Source organism: Podarcis bocagei (genome assembly GCF_964188305.1).
Source record: "Podarcis bocagei genome assembly, chromosome: 16".
Taxonomy (NCBI): Eukaryota; Metazoa; Chordata; class Lepidosauria; order Squamata; family Lacertidae; genus Podarcis; species Podarcis bocagei.
In genome coordinates, this window is record NC_138142.1 from 31,723,431 (window position 1) to 31,746,917 (window position 23,487).

At 44.9% G+C, this 23,487-nt stretch overlaps 2 protein-coding genes across 7 annotated transcripts in view; one reads left to right on the top strand and one right to left on the bottom strand.

The window, feature by feature from the left end:
• The window catches only part of FLRT1 (fibronectin leucine rich transmembrane protein 1), a 161,745-nt gene extending 145,893 nt beyond the window's left edge, over positions 1 to 15,852 (top strand). For 3 of the 4 annotated variants that reach the window (XM_081174078.1, XM_081174079.1, XM_081174077.1), the window contains 2 exons: positions 10,211 to 10,568; positions 12,471 to 15,852. In XM_081174078.1, the coding sequence (XP_081030204.1) occupies positions 10,263 to 10,568; positions 12,471 to 14,156 (1,992 nt within the window). In that variant the 5' untranslated portion in view covers positions 10,211 to 10,262 and the 3' untranslated portion in view covers positions 14,157 to 15,852. The remainder of the gene's footprint in view (positions 1 to 10,210; positions 10,569 to 12,470) is intronic. The other variant, XR_014002852.1, reaches the window with a different exon arrangement.
• MACROD1 (mono-ADP ribosylhydrolase 1) overlaps positions 1 to 23,487 on the bottom strand; it is a 315,061-nt gene that overhangs the window by 254,354 nt on the left and 37,220 nt on the right. The window lies entirely within an intron of this gene.

A 23,487-nucleotide genomic window follows, 5' to 3' on the forward strand; every position in this document is an offset into this window, starting at 1 on the left:
TTAGTGCTTCCTCTGCCTCCTGCAGGAGCAGCAAGCGACTCACAAGAGCAGACTTAGCAGCCAGCACTATGTTTCTTTCGAGCCCCAGCTCAGCTCTGCTGCCTCTGCAAGAGCAGGTGTCCGATATGAAAGTACGTAGCTGGGAAAACAACAGCTTCTTTTGATTTTGCAGCAAGCCCCAGCTCAGCAGGCTAGTAGTGGTCTGAAGGTGTGATTTACAGAGATACTGGTCTGAGCTGGCTCGGTACTTCTTGCTGGGAGCCCCCTTCTCCCCTTTGCCCCTTCCTTACCCACCCACCCTCAAAAGGAGAAACGGGGGTTGTTTTCTTCAGAGTAAGAACAAAAAACATTGCCCTATAATTTAACTCTTTTTCTTTATTCCCGTCTCCCCTTCTGCCTGTGTGTGCGTGCGTGCATGCGCAAAAAGCCTTTCTCTCCCCTCCCTGGTGCCTTTACTGCCCTTCTGAGGCTGGGATTGATCCCCTACCCTCACCCCTGTGTAAAAGTAAGAACAAAAAAAGACAAGTTGCTGTGTAAGACATTGTTGGTTTGCCTTCCATAGCTTCCCTCATGTAAAAAGGAAGTTAAAAAAATAATAATTAAAGGATGCTACCTCGTTGCTTGCTTGCTCTTCCTCCTTTCCTTTGATAAAAAAGGAGAGATTGGTGGGATGGGGGCTTTGGGAGGCCCTTCTGTGTCACAATAGGGGGAAATGAAGGGGGGAGATTTAACAGTTGCTACCTGGATGCTGGAAACGGGAAATTGGGTGGTTGTTGTGAGGTGAAAATGATGGGGAGGGTAGGTGCTTGTCGTTAAGCAGCGCAAGAAAATGCATGTCTACTCAGAAGCAGGCCCTAGTGAATTCAATGGGGCTTATTTCCAGGAAAGTAGAAGTGAGTAGCTGAACTGAGTGCGGCTTACTCATGCATACAATTGCAGTTGGCCCTCAGAGTGGGGAAGGAGATGCAATTTGACACTAGTAAATTACATAAATTATTCTTAAATTAGTAGAAAACAGACTAAATTGTTAATCATATGCAAGTTTAATTAATATTTTTACTATATCCGCTACTTTTGTAAATTTTAAATTTGCCCCTAAAACTGCATAGAACATTAATATATTCTCCAGAAATCTTTAATGGTTTAGTTGAAGCATGCTATCATTGAGGTAATTGTCATATAATTATATGCATCAAATTTAGATTTTTTTTGTTGTTGTTCAATATTTTCCCAGATTATTTGTATTCAATATGACTCATCACTGTATTTTGGATTGTCTTGGACCTGAATACCACCATTTGGTATCCAAGCCCCAAACCAAAGTCCTGTTTGGATGGCTTGCCTGCTGAAGAAAGTGATGATTTCATCAGTGTGTGGTGATTTAGACCTGTAACCTAGTAGCAGTTGCCAGGACATAACCATGTTCACCTCTACATAGCTCCATCTTATTTCAGATATCGCGATGTTTAGCTGGTGATATATCAGGATATTGAAAACCATATATCACCCAGCCCCAATATGCAGGCCTCCTCCCACCACATAACACATTTACCCTCTCATAACAACAGGCATTTTGCTCACTTTTAACCAGGTCTCAATCAGCACTGCATAAATTGGCACCCATATTTAAGATCACTTAATACAGATTAGCTCCCGGCCCCTGGCTGCCATGAAACATTGTTATGCATATCCAGTGTGGTTGGATTAAATGGCGGATTTCTCTCCCCATTTTTTAAGCTCACTTTCATGGAAGCGTTTACACACTCCTGTGTTCTGTTTTTATTCCACATCCACCTATCCTGACAGGCTTTCACAATCGCCAGGGCAGATTAGAATCGCCTCTGCTCCCCTCTTTTAAAAAGCTCTTCAGAAGAGTGGAAGCAGCCTAATCTTTTAAAGCTCTTTAACCACCTCAATAATACAGGTGGAGGTGTGACATTATGGTAGGAGCTAATCCATTTGTGAACCACAGCCTAATCCTAGCAGAACCCATGCCACAACAGTAAACAAATTTACTCTGTATTCTGATTGGTTTTTTAAAAATGATTTAACGCTGGCTTGCAGAATTTTATTTTAGGCCAGGAATGCATCTGATACAACCGCCCTCCCCCCTGCATATTTAGCATTATAGATAGCTATCCTAGACATGCAGTGGTTTTGAGATCATCACTGGATTTGCAAAAGAAGTAACATAGGGGAGAAAGCAGCAACTGGTGCTGTGAAGGTGTTTCACAGTTAAGTCAGTTGTCCAGCGGTGATTTAGGTCCACATTGCTCTGGTTAGAGAAAGTGGCAATAGCTCAGTGGTAGAGCACATGCTCTGAATGCAGAAGATATCTGATTCCGTCTGCGGCATCTCTAAATAGGGCTGGGAAAGCCTCCCTGCTTGAAATCCAGGTGAGCTATTGCCAATCTGTGTCGACAATACTGAGCTACACAGACCAGTGAGGTGGTATTCAAAGTCAGTCTTACTCAGAGTAGGCTCATTAAAATTAATGTTCAAATTTTGTGCAAACGGATCAAAAAAGAGTGCTCAATAATCAGGTCATGTGGAAGCAACCATAGAAAATGGTTGAACGCTGAAAATTCAAGACAGATGAAAGAAAGTACTATTCCCCATAGGAGGCAGTGATGGCCACTGACATAGATGGCTGTAAAAGAAGATTAGACAAATTCAGGGAGTAGAGGGCTTTTGATGGCTACCAGTCACAATGGCTCGGCTCTGCTTCCACACTTCCTGGAAACCACAGGAGAGGAGAGTGCTCTTGGCTCAGGTTGTGCTTGAGGTTTACCACAGGCATCTGGGTGGCCACTGTGAGAACAGGAAGCTGGATTAGATGGGCCTGTGGCCTGATCCAGCAAGCCCTCCTTGTGTTCTTGAAAGCCTTGCTAGGCCAGACCAGAAGTCCATCTAGCCAGCCTTCTATTTCCAAGCACTGTCCAATCAGATGTGTCTAGGGAACTCCACAAGCTGGACAGGAAGGCAAGAGCCCTTCCCTGTCATGCGATCTTCAGCACATTGCTTTCAGAAGCATACTGCCATAGCACATGCAAGGTTCTATTTAGCAGTTGTGCCTAATAGGCACTAATAGAGAGCTCTCTTCCACAGATTGTTTGAAGCATTTGTTGGGAGGGCCCCAAACCTAGTACTGTAATGGCCTGATGCCCCAACAGGGCTGCTCTATCCCCTTTGCCTGGGGCACTTGAGAAGGCTGAAGGCAGGTTGATAAAATGATTGGACTGCATGTTCTGCCTCTTCCAGGTCAAAAGCGATGGCTCCCCATCAGGAGGCTTTGCCTGAAGAGACCACCCCACTACCCAAATATTTGAGCTGGGTGAGATTACTATAATGTTGGAAGAGGATTGTAGCTGTCCTCTCCTCCATATTTCCTGCTTCATCCGTAGCCAGTCCTGTCTCCCTTCCCAGTAATCTCATCCCTTAATACAGCCAGAGATTGATTGCATTAGCCCGCTTAGCAGCAGTATCATGCTGTGGGGCTCAGAGCCACTCCTGAAAGGTTAAAAACATTGTCTACAGCAATTTGGGAAGTTTTGAATGGGGGAGGGATGAAGGGAAATCCCACGGTGACTTTATTTTAGTGGGATCTGCACCGCTTTTTGCAAAAAGACTAGAAACCGTGTCCAGTTGGTCTCTCTTATCTGACACCATGAAATATTGGGCTATAAAGGATTTTATGTTCCATAATGGAGAGAATATGGCCAAAGTAAGAATAAGCCAGAGGGAGATAGAAAAGTGGGGGTGGGGGTGGAAGAAGGTGGTGGGAGAAAGAAAAAGGAAATGTAAAATTTATAGAGGAATTGAATGCATAATGAAGTCAAGGCAAGTGAGTGGTTTCTAGTGATTTAATGGGTACTGGCCCAGCAAGACACCTTGCCGACTCAAATCTTCCATGAAAAGGGCCTTGTAAAAAATAACATTGGAAGGAGTTTAACTCAGCCGAGGTTAAAAGGGATGCGCAGGAGCCCTGTAAAGTGTCGCCTCCTGTAGCGGAAGCTGCCAGTGTCCCGCATGAGTGAGTGCCCAGCTTGGGGGAAGCAGGGATGAAAAGTCAAAGCTGGAAGGACAGAGGATGGATGGAGCATATGTGGTGGGGTGTGGGGCTGGGAGAACAGCTTGATGAGCATGGAGGCTGGGGCAATGGATTAGCGACTGAAGGAGTGAATTAACAGGGAGAGAGAACAGATGAATCTGTTTACATATTTTTTTTAAAAAGTGATTCTGCTCTGAGTTCATTTCCCCACCCCTTTTAAATGTATTTTATTTGCTACAAAAAGGAGCTGTTCTTGCAAGAATTGCATAGAAATGGGTGGAACAGGACCAGAAGGAAGTTTGTACATGTGAATCTGCTTTGTACTGAGTCAGACCCATTGGTCCACCTTGCTCAGTATTGTCCACACTGACTGGCAGAGGCTATCCAGGGTTACAGACGGGATGTTCCCAGCCCTACTTGAAGAGGCATTGAACTGGGAATCTTCTACAGCCACAGAGCCATGGCCCTGGCAGAACTCCCCAACAGCAAAATGCAAAACAAAATTAAAAATCTAACTTTTTAGGAGCCAATAGCTTCTTTTGTTTCAATCGCCCAGCACAAGAAAATTTAAGTTTTCATTTGGCAGACAACTGTCTCTCAGCCCCCAAAGATAGATAAATACAGACCATAAATTATTTGCATATGTGGAGCCTAGGAAGATGCCTTCTACCAGGTCAAACTATTTGTCCAGTGTAGCTTGCTCTTGACTGGCTGTCCAAGGTATTGGACAAAGATGGGTCCTTCCTGTCACCTGATGCCCATTTTTTTCAACCAATAATACCAGGAATCAAATCTGGGACCTCCTAAATGCAAAGCAGGTGCTCTGCCACTGATCTACACAGTGCTGCAATGCTGTGCTTTTACAGATGTGGAATTCAGCTTCTCTTAGCACAGATGTTTGAGTATCTTCTTGTAGGGAGGTGCAGGAGAGTGTATAAACAGCCCCCAACCATGGGATTTTACTCTTCCTTTTTCTTTTAGCAAGCACTCTTCTTTTATCGCCGTCCCATCTTAACTCAGGTCCTTTAAGACTCTGAAGCACTCTAACATCATCACCACTGAATGCTATGGCAAGAGGAATAGCCAGAGTCTCCTCTAGGAAGCTGCGTTATATCAAGTCAGACTACTGGTCCATCTAGCTCAGTATTGGCTACACTGACTGGCAGCAGCATCCAAGGGTTTCAGGCAGGGGTCTTGCCCCAGCCATACCTGGAGATCCTATTGGGTTGTTTTTTTTCTGCAGGGACTCTTCTGCATGCAAAGCAGATGCTCAGCTACTGAGCTGAAATCCTCCTCTTCCCAGATAACCTGTTTATTCAGCATTCATCCTGATTTGCTTGCACAAAGCTTTTGTGGAGTTTATACAGTGCTTCCTCTTCGCTAATGGTTTATTTGCACTGAGGTTATACAACTAATAAACAGTCATTCTTCTTTGTTTGAAGGGAGGTTATAGGTTTTCCTGTCATTCTGTTGTCATCCCACACTTTTCTTTGTGTTTCCCCATCTCTTTTCTAACTGCAAAAACTCTGCTGTTGTTAAAGTGGATTTGTTGGGCCAAGGCCCTTTCATCCACTATACCTACATTCCTGACATGTGAATCCCTTCTATAAAAGAGCGACAGCTGGAAAACAGCACTAGAATACAGATCTCAGGGTCGTGGGTTTGAGCCCCACATTCGGCAAAAGATTCCTGTATTGTAGGGAGTTGGACTAGATGATCCTCATTGTCCCTTCAAACTCTACAGGTCTATGATTCTATTATCCCTTTGCCCTGCCAAGCTTCCATTTGTTCCTTCCGCCCCCCCTTACCCCCTCTTTTGTTGCTTCCTTTGCTTTCTTCCTGCTCTCGGGGAGAGATCCAAGAGAATAAAAACCGAGGCCATAAAGCAAAGCGATTTACTGGCCTTAATTTGATAGGCTACATAAACCGTGTAATATAAACAACAGGGGCATAAAGGAGCAGCCAAAAGAGGTGGTTAAAGCGACAGGCGCCTTTCAGGCCTCCATCTCCGAAGCCAGGCCTTTTCTCCCTCGCTCTCCAAAGGTCTTTTATGCAATGTAATTGGGAATCTGATGAGCAGCAGTGAGGAAGCTGCAAGGGCACTCATTCCCCCGCCCAGCCCCCCATCCAACTCCTAAAACGTTGCTATTTCCATTTTCAGCAGAAGGGGAAGAGCACTTCAGGCCGTCTAACAACTTTGGTCAAATAGCCAAGCCTCTATGTACCTCCTCCCGCCAAAAGGAACTCCACCAGATTTGGTGTGCCCAAATTCTGAGTTGATTCTGCAAGTGCTTAGAGATATTATGCATGGTTACAAAAAAAAACACCCTGCAGATGCAACACAGCTACATGAGGATATAGATAGATAGATCTAATTAGAGGGATGAGGAAACTCTGGCCCTCCATTCTTTGGACTATAGCTCCCATCATCCCTGACACTGGCCATGCTGGCAGTGAGAGCTGTGATCAACAACATCCGGAGGGCCACAGGCTGCCCACTCGTGGCTTATATTTTCTGATGTGAACGTCATCATCTAAGAAGAGCCCTGTTGGATCATGCCAGTGACCCATCTAGTCCAGCATCCTGTTCTCACAATGGCCAATCAAATGCCTGTGAGAAGTCCACAAGCAGGACCTCTGAGCATAACAGTGCTTTCCCCACTTGTGATTCTCTAGCAACTGGTATTCAGAAGCATAAGTGCCTCCAATAAAGGAGGAAGAACGGAGCCACTGTGGCTATTAATGGCAACTGATAGCCTTGTATCCTCCAGTTATTTGTCTGAACAAAAGTTATTTGTGAGTGCAAATTCTATAGCTGAACTACTGGGTGAAGAAGTACTTTAGAAGTCCCCACTTGAAAGCAAAGTGGCAGGAGGCAACACATGAATCCTTTGGTGTAGTTAGCAAACTACACTTCACATGATTATTTGGGGGAAGTCGTGACTATCAAAAATGGTACAATACTTTTCAAAATGTATGGTATAAATGGGGCCTTAATGTATGCAAGATTGAAGTTTCCCAGAGGTTGTGATTGTTGCGTGTCAGCTTTCCCACTCTATACGGTGTTCTTAAGAGGGATTTATAATGCCACTGCAAGCCGCTTCTCCAGTCTGACAGATGCTACCAAAAGGGTTTAGCGCTGGGAGCTGCGCCTATGGATTGGGTGGCATGGCTGCTCCCTTTCTTTCAATCTGGTGATAGAAATACAGAGGCCTGGCCCATATGTATCAAACCACGAGGATATAAATCTGGCTATTTCTGTGATATTTACACTAAGATGTCCACAAAAAGAACATGGATCCAAGTTGCCTTTGTCCCTTGTTTTCTTTTTTTTGGGGGGGGGAGGATTGGAGGAAAGAGGATACAGTGGTACCTCGGGTTACATACGCTTCAGGTTACATACACTTCAGGTTACAGACTCCGCTAACCCAGAAATAGTGCTTCAGGGTAAGAACTTTGATTCAGGATGAGAACAGAAATCGGGCTCCGGCGGCGCAGCAGCAGGAGGCCCCATTAGCTAAAGTGGTACTTCAGGTTAAGAACAGTTTCAGGTTAAGAACAGACCTCCGGAATGAATTAAGTACTTAACCGAGGTACCACTGTACTTCAAAAGAAAAAGAAAAAAGTACATTCACCTGCTACATTTTTGCTTCCCCCTGTTAGGGTGTTTGTCTGGTGTGTGTGTTTTGAATATAAACAAATTACTGTAATTGTTAATAACCCCCTTTTCCTTTCTACCAAAACCCAGTCCTACTCCCATCCCACTTAACTCACAACCTGAAGAAAAAGTTAAATGGGAAAAAGGAGAGAAAGTGGATACAGTAGACTTAAAGGACTGACAGTGTTGATACAGAGAGAATCAGACTGCCAGTCTCTGAAAAAGCCCAAGCAGACCTGCCAAATTACTTGAAACTTCTCAATATTTTATTAAGGGTTGTATTCAACAAAGACTGGACCCACTGAAATTCGCGGACCTGTTAGGCTGCATTCATTAATGGCAATGAGTCCACTCTGTGTAGTACTAACACTGAATACAACTTTTAGTCTATACCACCACCACCACCACCACCACCCTCCCTTTGCTGTTTGATCCAACATGTGTGTGACCGATTGCTCAGCCTCAAGACCAATAGGCAACTTCCAGCATTGCAACACCATGTGCTTGGCTGCTAGTGTGGCTCTTAGCAACTAACATCTCCGAGCAAATGACATGCCCAGCACTCTGACAGGTCTATCCCAATCACACATACAAAAAAATCTATGTACAAGGTGTGTCGAGGACCATAGCGAACTTAAACTAAGCTTTGTCTCCAAAAGGGGAGAGACCATGCACTGTAAAGATGACAGACCAAGATAGTTTCACCCTTTTGTCAGAGGTGGCAATGAAACAGCATGGGCAATGCCATCACCCCTGTTCTATTACATGCTCTCTCTCTTTCAGGGTGGAGGGGATTAGCAGGGAAGGAGGCATATTGAAGTTTATGGCAAAGTGGCAGATTTCCACACACCGGTCTTGTTCCAAATGCAGGAGGATTCCTTAGTCAGTAACTCATTCTCCATTATCCAGATAGTCTTGAACAGGACACAGCAAGCCAGTAGAGCTGAGGAACCTGAATAAAGCTTGTAGGCCAACCCAGGACTTTGGCTAAATTCAGAGCAGGGATCTGGGTAAGACTCATTGTGCATTTGAGAACTTGTAGTTGTTCCAGCAAAATGAACACACAGGCCAAGCTGAGATCCTTGCAGCCTTCTCTGATGATCTTTTCCTCCTGCTTTGTAGTCAGTCAAGATCAGGGTGGAAAACCATTGACTTTCCCAGATACTGCGGCATTATAACTCCCATCAGCCCTAGTAAGCATAGCCAACAGCAGGGGATGATGGGAGCTATAGTTCCGCAGCACCTGGTCTAGATGATCTCCACTGGTACCCTTCTGATCCTGGGACTTTAAAACAAATGCCCAGGTCACCACCAACACTGAAATCCTTTCATGGGGAAAGGCATGACTCTGATTAAAATCCAATTAAAAATCCAATCAATGGTTTCACACCAATTAAAGTTGTTGTTTTAAAAGGCATTCAGAGCCTTTCAGGTATTTAGCTATCAGACTTTGGCATTTCCTAACAAGGTTAACACACAACTTCCCCATTGTGTCTATTGACTCACACAAGTTGTTAGCATGTGCCAGTTATTTACACCTTTAGTGGGGCCTTTCTTCCAAGCCTATTTATTTTGCTAGATGTTGGCACCAGATTCCAGGCCCTAATGGAGACAATTTAGGCATGCAAACAGTAACTCTTCCTGGACTTTTTATCACTTCAGATCATGGCTTGGGGAAAACTTTATGAATGAGTTCTCCTCCTGCATGAAATGAAACCTTCCAATGCCCATAGAAATCAAGTGCATCAAGGAGAAGGGTTTCAGCCTTGCCATCTCCAACCAGTGCTGGCTTCTTTCAAGCAGGGAACATTTGATGATGGGGTCAGGGGGACACACCTGCAGTCAGAAGTGGCATAGTATGGGGCAGGCAATACCACATATTGTCTGTGCAGTAAACTCAGTCCAGTCTAATCAAAGTCATGTGGGTGCTGTTTGTGGTTTATGCTGCGTTGAGGGGAAAAGGCGCTCTGCAACTGATTATCATCACTTAATAAAACATTGGTTCTTAAGGGACTCAAGGTGGTGCCTTCCAGACATTTTGGACTACAACTCTCATCAGCCACAGACAGCATGGCCAGTCAGGAAATATGGGAATTGTACTCCAGAACATCAAGAGAGCACTACGTTGGCTACCTTTGCCCCTACTCTAGTATTACAAGAACCCTGTGGAGGCAGGCTGAACTAAGACAGAGTGAATTGGTACAAGATCGCTTGCTGAGTGGGGATTAGAACTTTGCAACATCCCACATCTGCTATATCATGCTGGCTTTCCATATATAAATGAGTTTGCACTTTATATACCCTAGGGTTGAAACCCTAGATTTGAAGACATATTCTGGAGCTAAGCCCTGGTTTTGAATTAAATGTTAACTTGGTAGTCAGGGAGGGAGGGAGGGAAACTAATTGCATGGCAGGGGTGCTAGGCTCCCCTGCCTCTTTTCACCTTGAGACCAAAACAAAAAAACAAGACTATAAATAAAATAAAAACATTCTATCTGCAGGTTCCAAAAGCCTAACTGCAGGACAGCCTAGCACCACCCACCCCTGCGAACCATGGCGACCACCTCACCCACAGCCGCTGTGGTGACAGCCACCGTGGTGACAACAGCAGCTGCCATGGATTTGCGTGACTGGCTGTTCCTCTGCTACGGCCTGGTTGCCTTCCTGAGCGAAGTGATTGACAGCACCACCTGCCCATCTGTTTGCCGCTGTGACAACGGCTTCATTTATTGCAATGACCGGGGCCTGACCTCCATCCCAGCTGACATCCCGGATGATGCCACCACCCTATACCTGCAGAACAATCAGATCAACAATGCCGGCATCCCCTCCACCTTGAAGAAAAAGCTAAATGTTCAGGTTGTACAACCGGGGGACTTTATTTTTGGAAAGAGGGTGGCTGATCTTCGTTAATGAGCTGAGGCTGAATGTGGCTTGACCCAACTTTTTCTCCCCTTCAGAATTCTTAAATAGTAGCTGTAGAAATCTTTGGTTTATGAAACTTACGTTGATGGACACTTTCCCCCTCCCCAAGGATTAACCAGATAATGTTTTGCTCAGACTTTGGTGTCTTGAACTACAGTCTTGTGGACACTCTAATACAGGCTTTCCCAACATGTTGCTCTCTGGATGTGGCTGGACCAAACTCGCATCAGCTGCAGCCACCATTGCCAGTGGCCAGGGTTGATGAGAGTCCAAAAATAAGTAGAGGACACCTGGTTGGGGAAGGCTGTCTTAGTGTGACTTGCCATCATGGTGACTTGCCATTGCATCCCAATTCTTTCAAATTACCGATTTGCAGAAGTTTTCAGGACGTGCTGTTTCAGAACTTAAAACAAGCACTGGAATATTCACAAGACCAGTTCAACATGCCAAAATTGCCAGGCAAATGCGACAGTATCAGAAGCTGCCTTATCTGAGATTAGACCTCACCCACTATTGCCTGCTCTGACTGGCAGCAGCTCTCCAGGGTCTGAGAAGGAAGAGTCTTTTGCATCAACCTGATGTTACCTGAGCCTTTGAATAGGAGATGCCAGGGATTGAAACTGAGATCCCCCCAGCACACACTGGGCTATGACCCCTCATCAGTTCACACTGAATTAATGTTTGTGCTTGTTTTGCCATAAATTTACAATGCATGGGATGAGGGCTGTAGCTCAGTGGTAGAGCATCTGCTTTGCATGCAGAAGGTCCCATGTTCAATCCACAGTGGAATCTCCAGTAGGGCTAGGAGAGACTCCTGTCTCCAACCCTCATCAGCTGCTGCCAGTCAATATAGACAATATTGCACTTGGTGGGTCTATGATCTGACCTCATAAAAGGCAGCTTCCTATGTTCCTAAAGTTGAAGCCCAGCCCATGAAATATTAATAGCAGACTTATAGATGCCTGCTGAAAATGTTTGTGTTTTGACTGGCCTATCCCGAAGTGATTTGATTGCATCTGTTTTTAAATTTTATTGTTTTTAATTATTTTTAAATGTATTTTTTTTTAAAAAAAATGGCTCTGGTTCAATGTTTTTCATCTTCAGTTAAAAGGATATCAAGGAGCAGAGGCCAAGAAATACCTCTAATTTGTCTAAGGCCTTAAAGTGCCACTGCTAATGGGAATACACCAGAATTGGGAGTTGTTGGACTCCCATCAGCCCCAGCCAAAATGGTTAGGGTTGATGGCAGTTGTATTTCAGCAATATCAGGAAGGTCACAGGTCCCCCGCTCCTAAATTATGTAATGTTGGGCTAGATGCACCAGTGGTCTGACCCCATGAAAGGTTCCCACAGTGCCCAAGTGGTCCTTAGACTTTGGAGATAATGTTTGGGGCTAGAAATTAAACTTTTTCTTTTTCTTTTTTATTTTGAGTAGATACACCCAAATCCATGTTGGAATTCAAAATATGTTCACATTTTAGATTCCATGTGGATTTTTGGTTTTGAGAAGGGTTCTGGGGTATGTTTAGCAGCATACTTTGATTTTTAGCAGAGGATTGGAATTTACACACTAGCTTTGAAGCTCAAGTTCCCTTGCCTGTTTAATGCCAGGTCCTATTTTTTTTTTAAATGTAATAATTTAAACACCTTTTCCTTGTGGTAAGTTCATGATTTCTAGGTTGATGACAGGCATTTTAATATGGGCTAACTGGAACCCAAATTGCTCAGGTTTGAGGAACTGTTAAATGCAGCTTTTAAAAAAAACAAAAACATGCACACCATTTCCATTCTCTACTTCTGCCCTGTTGAATTTCCTCTTAATTCAATTCCCATCAGGTCATCTACCTCTATGAAAATGACCTGGATGAGTTCCCCATCAATCTGCCCCGTTCGTTGCGGGAACTTCACCTCCAGGACAACAACGTGCGAACCATCGCCCGAGACTCCCTGGCGCGCATCCCTCTCCTGGAGAAGCTGCACCTGGACGACAACTCCGTCTCCACTGTCAGCATCGAAGACGATGCCTTTGCGGACAGCACACGCCTCAAGTTGCTCTTCCTCTCTCGCAACCACCTCAGCAGCATCCCCTCTGGCCTGCCCCGTACCCTGGAGGAACTGAGGTTGGACGACAACCGCATATCCACCATCCCCCTCCATGCCTTCAAGGGGCTGATCAGCTTGCGGCGCCTGGTGCTAGATGGCAACCTCTTGGCCAACCAGCGCATTGCAGACGACACCTTCAGCCGCCTCCAGAACCTCAGCGAGCTCTCGCTGGTGCGCAACTCTCTGGCAGCCCCACCTCTTAACCTGCCCAGCGCTCATCTGCAAAAGCTGTACCTCCAAGACAATGCCATCAGCCACATCCCCTACAACACCCTTTCCAAGATGAGGGAACTGGAGAAGCTGGACCTGTCCAACAACAACCTGACCACTCTGCCCAAAGGTCTCTTTGATGACCTTGACAGTCTCTCCCAGCTCCTGCTGAGGAACAACCCCTGGTACTGTGGCTGTAACCTCATGTGGTTGAGGGACTGGGTCAAGGCCCGGGCTGCTGTGGTGAATGTGAGAGGGCTGATGTGCCAAGGCCCCGATAAGGTCAGAGGCATGGCCATCAAGGACATCACCAATGAGATGGATGAGTGCTTTGACGTGGGCCCACAGAGCAATTCGGGAGTGGTGGTGGCAGCCAAGACGACTGCCAGCAATGCCGCTGTCACAACCCCGCAGGGCTCCCTTTTCACCCTCAAGGCCAAGAGGCCTGGCATCCAACTGCCAGATTCCAATGTTGACTACCCAATGGCCACCGGCGCTGGAGCCAAAGCACTGATTCTGAACGTCAAGCCACTAACCGCTGACAGCATCCGCATCAGCTGGAAGGCAATGCTCCCAGCAGCCTCTTTCCGCCTGAGCTGGTTGCGCCTGGGCCACAGCCCAGCCGTGGGCTCCATCACAGAGACCCTGGTACAAGGCGACAAGACAGAGTACTTGCTGACAGCCCTGGAGCCCAAGTCCACCTATATCATCTGCATGGTCACCATGGAGACGGGCAGCACCTATGTGCCTGATGAGACCCCAGTGTGCGCCAAGGCCGAGACGGCAGACATGTACAGCCCCACCACCACCCTCAACCATGAGCAAAACATGGACCCAATGGCCGGGCTGCCGTTGGCAGGGATCATTGGCGGGGCGGTGTCCTTAGTCTTCCTCTTCCTAGTCTTGGCTGCCATCTGCTGGTATGTCCACCGGACGGGAGAGCTGCTGACACGGGAGCGAGGCAGTCGGAAGAAAGATGACTATGTGGAGTCGGGCACCAAGAAGGACAACTCCATCCTGGAAATCAGAGGCCCCGGGTTGCAGATGCTTCCAATCAACCCGCACCGGGCAAAGGAGGAGTACGTCATCCATACCATATTCCCATCCAATGGAACCAGTCTTTACAAAAGCACCCACACCATCGGCTACGGCACAACCCGTGGGTACAGAGACGGTGGAATTCCAGACATAGACTACTCGTATACATGATGTAGAATCCCCTCCCTCCTCTCACATACATCCCTCCTGATCCCCTCAACTGCCCAGCCACTTCTCTGTTTTTACCCCCCCTCCCTATCCACACACACAAACATGTACACCAAGGTTTTGTTTTTTTGCCAAGGTGGAGAAAAAAATGGCAAAACACAAAAACTATTTTCCAAGCAGAACCAGGTGGAACAAAAGGGGAGGGGAAGAAAGTTTTACAAAAAAAAGAAAAAAAGAAAAAGCAAACAAAAGCAAAGCCTATTTTGTAGAAAACCAACAAAAACACACACAAAAGTTTTAAAAAAAGTAGACATGGAGTGGGGCAAAGACATAATTTATATTTAATATACCAGATTAAAAAAATACATAAACATACAACTCAGACCATCAAGGAACATTGGGTTGTTGTTGGGTCCCACACCTCCCCCTGAGGGGGGCAGGGGGAAGACCTGGAAGAAGGGAAGGGGGAAAGTGAAAATGAAAAACAAAAATGCTACCTGTTTTATCTTTCTTCCTGTATAAATCCTCTATTTTGTTCAGGAGTTAGATTATAAAAAAGATCAAAATGTCTTTCCTGGCGGCTAAACTGTTGACTGCATAGGGGGGGAGGGGGCCCGTGCGAATCTGCTTCCATTTCTCCTTTTGCATTCCATAACTCTGCTTTCCTTACAGGTTCCAAATTTGTCATGCAAAGTTGAGCAACAACCACCACCACAACAAAATAAGCATTGGCAATATATATATATCTTTCTGGAGTTCTGAAACAAGACCCTAACCCCAAACCTGCCCCTTCCACACCTGACTCAAGTTTCCCCTCAGCCCCTTTCTGCAAGACTCAGAATCCGTCAACTTTGTTTTTCTGCTCAACAGAGACTGATCATAAGAGAAATCTCTTTTTGGTTACCTCCTCACCCATCTATCCTTTGGGACAATCATTCAAGAATATTCTCTTTGTAGGAATAACTGCAACACGTAGCTCTTTGTCTTTTTAGCAAAAAGAAAGAAAAAAGAAAGAAACTGACATGGAAATGGGAGATGGGCCAGCGTCTTCCAACTCGCAAGATGTTCCTTTCAAGGTGGGGGCTCTGGAAATCCTAAATGAATCTCAGGTTCACATTTAGAGTGTGAATGGTTTTTGAGATGTTAAGGAAAGACGAGAAAAGCAGGATTTTGGTTCAAGTCCTTTTCTTTTGCATCAACTCAGAAAATGACCAGCTAGGTCTTTTTCAACAGCTCATCACTAAGATGGTTGAGGGTTTCTGTTGGTCTCCTGCTGTATGCATTTATTTTTTGCCTCCTCCCTGATGGGATAAGGTTTGAGCGTCCAACTGACAATCTATAAATTTTTGCAGGTGTTGGGCACAGTGGCAAGCCCTTGAGGCCACATCCAATTGCCTGCCAGGTGTTTATGATTATCTGGCAATCCAAAGCAAGGGGCAAAAGCAGGTGGAGTACTGAGCCCCTGGCAAATGGCCACCACATGTGGTTGGTGGCCTGCCTTCACGTTGGCCAATGTGGATATCTGAACAGCCGCACGTTGGAATTTGGTTCTTCCCCTGCCCAAGAGCAGATTCAAAAGTTGCAGAGGTGTTAGTATAAGAGATTCTTCTGCTCAAATCAGGCTTAAAGGAAATTCAAACCCACATCCACCCTGTGTTTGAACACCTAAAGTTTTGCCGCTTGCTATAGTTGAGCCAGTATGACAGTATGTGTTTGAACACCTAAAGTTTTGCCGCTTGCTATAGTTGAGCCAGTATGACAACCTGCATGTCTGCCTGCCTGAGTTATTCAGATCTTGTGAATTGCTGGCAGGATGAGCTACAAGAAAGGGGCTGTGAAATGAGCAGTAATGCACATACCAACGAGTCTGTGTGAGGCTCCTGGATTTGATCCCCAGCATTGCCGGTGGCACTTTCAGGAAAAGGGCTGGGAAAGTTTGGAGAAACTTGGGGAGGTGCATCTTTGAATCTGGTTGATGGACCACTGATCTGAATTCGTAGGAGAGAGCTTTGCTGTTCCACATAATAGTCAGGTTTGCACATGTTTGTCCCCCAAAAAGTGCAGATGTAGATTGAAGAGGCCCACAAGACTTTTAGGATGGATGGGTGTGGTGAGGAACTGGGTTGCATCCATCTAAGTCCCATCTAACAGTAAAATGGGTCCACTCAGAGAATGACTTAGGTGGATACAACCTGTTACTTAGATGGAAAGTGTAACGAAGCAAGGAAGGGGAGGGGAAAACAGATGGAGGCTAAGTCCATCAAGAACTATTAAAAGCATGATAGTTGTGTGCAACCTCCATTTGTAAAGGTAGCATATCTTATGAGCGCCAGAGGCTAAGCACAAAATATGCTTCTCAAAAGCATTGGGCTGGCTACCATTTGAATGAGGATGCTGAGTGAGATGAACCTTAGCTTTGGTTCAACAAAGATTTTTGGAAATAGGACCCCATTGAAGTTCCCCCTTATGGGAGCCCTTTTAATTTACATCTTGCCATTAATATTTACATCTTAATTTACATCTTGCCATTAATATTTAAGTATTTCTTCAAGTCCTGAGAGAAAATACTTTTCCCCACATATCACAGGATGGGCAATTCTGTAGCATCAGGCAAAGGGGATATAGCTATACTTCCCTCCTCAATAAATTCACTTCAGGAAAGAAAGTCCCCAACATAAGCCCTAGGCCAGGGTTGGAACAACTTCATACCAAATGTCGCCCAGCAGTTACATAAAGTGACCTGCCAAGGTCTTGAACCCAACACCACCTTCACACCAATTTTTATAGTCCAAAGTAGGCAGCAAAAACGATAATTTAAAAGTTCCTTGTGGGCCACCATACCACCATATACAGCCAGGAGACTGTTTCAAGTAATTGCATTGTGTTACTTAAGCACCCGCAGTACAGTTCCTTTTGAAGGCAAGAGAATGGGGCGGGGGGGGGGGACATAACCAGTTGGATCCACCTCTGGTGGTCCCCTTGCCCCCCCCCCAGATCCAGCAGTGATCAGTTGCCACTGTTTGACTTGCTGGGTTGCAAGTTGTGCAGGCCTGACCTCTAGTTAGGTTTGGGTGGAATTTAAAGTATTCCCCCACTCCAAGATCCTGATCTTGACAAGCAAAACAAACTCATGGAGGAAAGTAATTAGAAGTCACTTTAGGTGTCATTCGACATGCAGCTTCTCTCTTTTTGCACGCCTTCTGCTATGTACAAGAATATGCAGTGTTTCAACCCCTTAATTTCTGCAAATGGCAATAAATGGGATTAGCTGGCTAACTGGAGAGCAAGGCAATAAACACGCCATTAGAGGCATCTTTCAGTGGGATTCCTTCTCCTGGCCAGCGGGGCTCTCTGACAGCCCGGCATTCCTTAATAGCAACAATAACTGTTCAGGGGAGGAAAAAATGCATTTCAAGGGGCTTGTGACAAAACAAAGTGACTGAGGAAGCAGGGTGGGCAATGAACACTCAGAAAAGGGAAAACATTAAAAGCCTGGCCAATTATCAGCAGAATGGCATTTGTGTCCATCAACTCCCGCAATGAGCAACGCATCCCTCTCTGGGTTGCAGTTCCCCTCTAGATTTACCAATTTATCCCACAGTGCCTTTGGCTTAACTGACGTTTGCACAGTCTTCTAACACAGTCCTTATTGGCACTTCCTGTATCAGACTGAAATTGTTTTCTGCTCTAAAATTGCCAGTTCTATGCACAGAAAACCAGGGATAGAGGTGTGCTCCTATCATAATGGCCTATAGCAGGCTTACATTTAATACCAGATGTTCCAGCCGTGCAAGATTCTAGTCCCCATCTATTGCTATGTATAGCAATATACATGTCACAGGTTAGGAAACAGAGTGAGATAAGACACTTTCCTAATACGTCCAAGGAAGCCTGTGGGTTTTTTTCAGTTTCGTAAAGCTCTAGTGCTTATCTGTGTTGGGAGCTCAAATTTAGAAGAATCCAGACTTCTTTTTTTACACTGCAGATCTATGTATGATGTACATGGTAAAAATTCAATGCAAATACTGCTTCTCTAGGGGAATTTCCAGACGTGTTTATTGTGAGGTTGGTGCTCCTCACACATGCAGAGGTTTTTTTTCCCCTTGCAGCATCTGCACAGTGTAATTTGCCTCAAAATCCCAGCTCATTTTACCCCACCCCCACCCCCCATTTAATCTGGATTTACTCTTTCCAGGGAAAATATTAAGTGGGTTTTTTTATTTAAAAAACTTGCAAATGATCTGTTTGCAAATTAAGGCCACATCTGGAAGCAACCTAGGTTGCAGTCTAGCAACCCCAGATAGTGTATTGTTTAATCTTAAACTGTGTAAGCTGCCTTGAAAATATTTTAAATAGGGTGGATACCTTAACTGGGAGAAAGAACTAGATGAGGTGTCGTGGAAACACAGGCAAGGGATTTCACCATGCCAAGCTAGGCATGTACTAAAAAAACCTTCCATGGTCCTTCTTGGGTGTAAAATTAGAGCGTGCCTTCCATCAGTCTCTTTAAAGCAAATAAACCAACTGCAACAGAGCACTGTCTTCTTAGCTTTCTGGTTGAAATGGAAAGCTGGTGTGCCCAAAGGTGGTTTTAGTGTAGTGCGACTGGTGTGGTCACGCTGGGCACTGCGCTGCAGGAACAATGCTGTAGAATGGAGTGGGAGAGGCTGAATTTTAGCATCACACAGGGCACTGCTGAAATTTGGCAGCCCCAAGTCTGCCACTGGTATGCTTGCCCACGAGTAAGCCTAGTTAACAAGGGGACACCTTGTCATGTATTTCCAAGCAACAGAGTGGTACCCCACCCCCCAGGTAACCTCACTATTCCTGTGCAGAGCTTTGCACAAGGCAGTTGTGCCAAGATCAGCACAGACGCAAAGAGGAACTGTCCTAGATTGAAGAAGGGGAAATGAAGCAAAATAAAATAAGGGAGAGAGAGAAAAGGAATGCAACAAGAAACAAGGACGACACCATTAATCTCTTGGAAAACAGCAAAATTTCAGGCAACTCAGGCAGGATCTAATGGAGAGCACAGGCGGGCAGTAGTAAAGCTTAGATGGGAGAAGTCACATTTCTGGAACAGACCAAGTGCCCCAAGAGTGGGGAATCTGTGCCCTTCCCCCTGTAAGGAAAAAAAATGCTGTTAAGACTCCAAATCCTATCAGCCCCACCCAGAATGACCTAGTGGTCAGGGATGGTGGGAATCCAGCAGCATCTGGAGGGCCATGGTTTCACTATCTGTAGTCCAAAGAGGCAGGTGCTCACAACTCCAATTCTGTAATCACAGATACTCTGCATAAAATGCATGCACACCTCTCTCTAGCTATATATCCCAATCCTTGGTTCTCAGTATGCAAATTTATGCAGCTCATTAGCAGCACACTGAAATAACCAGTGGGGGGGAACAAGCCGTCCACGGAAGTCATTTTGGAAAGAAGCAGTGGGTGGGTGGGTAGCTTGTTTCTTTCCTATTAAACACCATCAACAAGGAAAACGCAAACAACAAAAATTACAAAAGAGTGCTCCAGGCCAGCTAATGTTTATATGCTAAACATCACTTTACACAATCCGGGCCTTGGACCCGACGCGTCAGTCTCGCCTCCCGTGAAGTGTAATTTTATTAAGTGTTTAACTCTATATACAGTACTTAACAAACAGAGCTAATGTGAGCAGGCTCTTGGGGAGGATGCATTTAGCACAATGCAAAAAAAAAAACACCACCTTAAAAACCTGCCTCTCCCTGCTGCTCATTAATTCAGGTGATTCGAGGGTTGTTTGGTGTGCGCCATTGCTGGCACGCATGCAGAGTTTACAGTAACAAGCAATTTGCAGCTCAGCTTGCAAAGTTTTCATTTAGGAGAGGGAGCTTTTTAAAAAAGAGAGAAAAAAGAGAGTGAGCAAGAGAGGGCAGGGGTGGGAAACAGGAAAAGAAAGCAGCACTCAAGTTTGGCTTCCCAACCCAACCTACCCACTCCCCGGAATGTGGCAACAGATAGGTCTTAAGGACATGAGGATGGGAGGTCTCAGATTTTCAAAGAGGGTTCCTCAGGGATGTTGCGGCTGGAACTTGAACTTGATTCAGTTTGCATCTAAAGGCAAACCTACCTAATTAGCACTTTTCTGAAACAATATGTGAACTGAAAAATAGGCATACTTCAGAATGTGCACTTCTCCAAAAAATTTGCAATGCAGTTCTCCAGCCAAGTAATGTGTACAAAAAGGCCCACTGTGTGCCTAAAGATGTACAGTATATACTGTGAAAACATGCTAAAATGCATTATGTTAGGGGGAATCGCTTTGTAAAACCCTGAATATTAGGGGAAATTGCACACCCAAATGATGATATTAAGAGAAATGTTGATGAATTTTCATTAGGGCTACTTTTTTAAAAAAGAAAGAACCACAAACATGATGTGGGAATTAGGAGAACTGAAGTTAAGATTGGAAACGAGAAAATAATAGAAAGCACTACTGGCTGATCCACTAATGTATATTAGATTCCAGCCCGTTTGCTTGGGCAGGGCAGATATCTGGGAAATGGAGACTGAAAAAATAATCTGAAAGCGAATGCAAGCACACTGATCCACCAGCACTGTTTTTTTGCCACCAGTGTGGGATGCATTCCGATGCATGTTCCCATCTGCAACAAATTAGCATGCATGCCCCCCCATCACAATAATAAGCATTCATTTGGATATCTGCTTTGTCACTGAGAGAAAACTAAGAACCCTGCATGCATGTAAGCTGCTCAGAAAGGCAAAGCGATATCAGAAACAAATCAGAAACCTTCCATAGAGCATGGGGAAGAAAAGGGGGAAACTCTGGGCTGTATCCAACTAAGTTTTACTTAGAGTAGGCCCAATGAGATTAATGAACCTACGTTAGCCATGTTCAGTGACTTCAGGGGGTCTACTGTGACTCAGACTACAACTGGATAAAACTGTCTTTGGAAATAAGAGAGGTTTTGCTGTCCCTTAAGTAAAACCAAGGCATTCTGTCTGCAGAGGGAAAATAGTTAAAGCTGACAGCAGCACACAGAAGAGGCTGAGAAAGCCAGTCTGGTCAAGGGAGCCCATGGCACAACTTCCAATCCATCGTCCCTGCAAGGCAGCATTACCCATCAAGCAGACTCAGCTATTTGTTCTGTCCATCCCATCCAACTTGACAGCTGCCTTGGGCTCTCCACTTCCTCAGTGGAAGAACACTTAACTATTCTGCAAGTTGAGGTGTGTGCGCTTACATACATATATACACACACAGAAGTTTTGTCCTGAAAACCCTTGCTCTTAATTCCACTTCCCTCTTTATTCTACTGATCTCCTATCCCAGATAGAAATAGACAAATCTGTCACTTTCAGTTCTCCAAGTTTCTTACTTTTCCAGTTTTAAATTCAGTCCACACTTCCATCAAAATTTCTGGATTTATTTTTTTAAGTCCTCATGAGAATTCATCAAGCATTATATTGTGAATTTTTCCTAATTTTTCCTATTTTTGTGTGAAGTTTTGACTTACACATTTTTGCAAAGAAATGTTCCTTAATATAATGCATTTTGTATGTTATTTTCACTAATGTATGAATTTTTATGTACATTTTACCCCTGTATATGCATTTTTGTACTTGGCTGAAGAACTGCATCATCAAATTTAGAGAAGTGTGGATTTCAAAGGATGGCTGTGGTTGGTTTGCACTGTTTTTCAGAAAGTGTGAATTCAACATGGTTTATTTTTAAATATTAACCGAATCATGTATTCTTCCACATTCCTAATCGAGACATGTTTTGGAAATCACTGAATCTGAAGGAAGCTATGTTCTTTTTGGCCTCCATTTTTCCTTTCCTCCAAAAGCAATTTTGCTCTTCATTTACTGGCCACTTCTAGTCTAACCTTCAGTATTTCAGGCCTATATCTTTAGTCCCTCCAAAGTCTTTTTAAACAGAAAGAGGAAAGATTCCTGATATGACAGGGATGCACAAAGGACTAAACACTCGCCTCCCTCCCTTTGTAAAAGGGTATGTAGGAAGTGTTGCCAAGTAACAGATTTTGCATGAGATCCACCATATGATATCCTACAGGCATGCAATCACAACAATTTTAAGAATCCCACCTAACCTAAGAAGTAGAGCAAAGGGGCTCCCTAAACTTTGACCTGGTATAAAGAATTGCCACTTCTAGTCCATCCTGTGACTTTTTATAATCCTTTGTAACACAAGATTTCTACTTTGCAGGAGTCTGTATATTTGAAGTGAACATCCTCCAATCCTGAGTGCTTTGAACAGGCAGACATGTCTCAAGATTAATCCAGTTAATATTGGCAAACATGAGACAGGTACCAACCTGCCACCCCTATGATAATCCTTGCAATTGCATGCATCTGTCACAAAGTTGGCATGTCAAACACACTGCTAACAAGAGGTAGCACCAGTGGAAGCTTCTCCATTAGGACAAAAGTGGCAGTGCCCCACTAACCTCAGTCTGCACTCCTATCTACATGTCTGCATATTTACTTACAACCAGCCCAGGGGGCAGCCCTCGCCTGCCATATTCCTCCTCCTCAGCCTCAGTATTGCCCTTGCAGAACTCAGCAGGGAAGAGAATGGGGACAAAATTAGACTTAGTGGGTTCTGCCTGTCATTGGCTCTGGCTCCCCCTACTGTTGGGCTCCCCGCCTCATGCCCTATCAGTTCTGATGGGTACCAGCCACCATTCTACATTGGTGTGTAGGCTGAAAACAGAAGGAATTCATGTGCAACCTATTTGATACATCAAGTCAGATCACTGCTCCATCTATCCCAGTATCGTCTAGAGACAAAAATGTTACCGTTTCTTTAAAAGTGGGAAACTGATCATAATACTGGAATAGTTTCAAATGGCAACATGACAGAAGGTGGGGAGTTGATGCAATGCATTGTGGGATTTTGTTTTTCCTGGGTCAAAGAGGCCTCACACTTTTGTTTCCCTGGCTTGCTATTTGCTTTACATTCAGGATTAATGTACAAGTTCATTATATGCTACCCACAAATGTTTTGGGGTCACCCTCAAGAGGCAGATGGTACTGGGGTACACTGAGAGCCGACAGTGTTAAACATTTGCGTGCTCTTGCCATTTTGTCAGGTTGGGAAAATGATAGCAGAGTGAATATTCAGGCACTGGGTGTGTTCTCTAGCTTCCCTGGGAAAGGAAGTAGGCCTGGTTCAACATTTCCCAAGGTGCACACTCAGCCCAGCCCTGATCATTCCAATCTGCAACATCTATGACATCCTCGGACATCTTCTATACATGCCCGATGGGTGCTAAAACCAGTTCCCTGAGGGGAGGAGGCAATGAGGAAGAGGT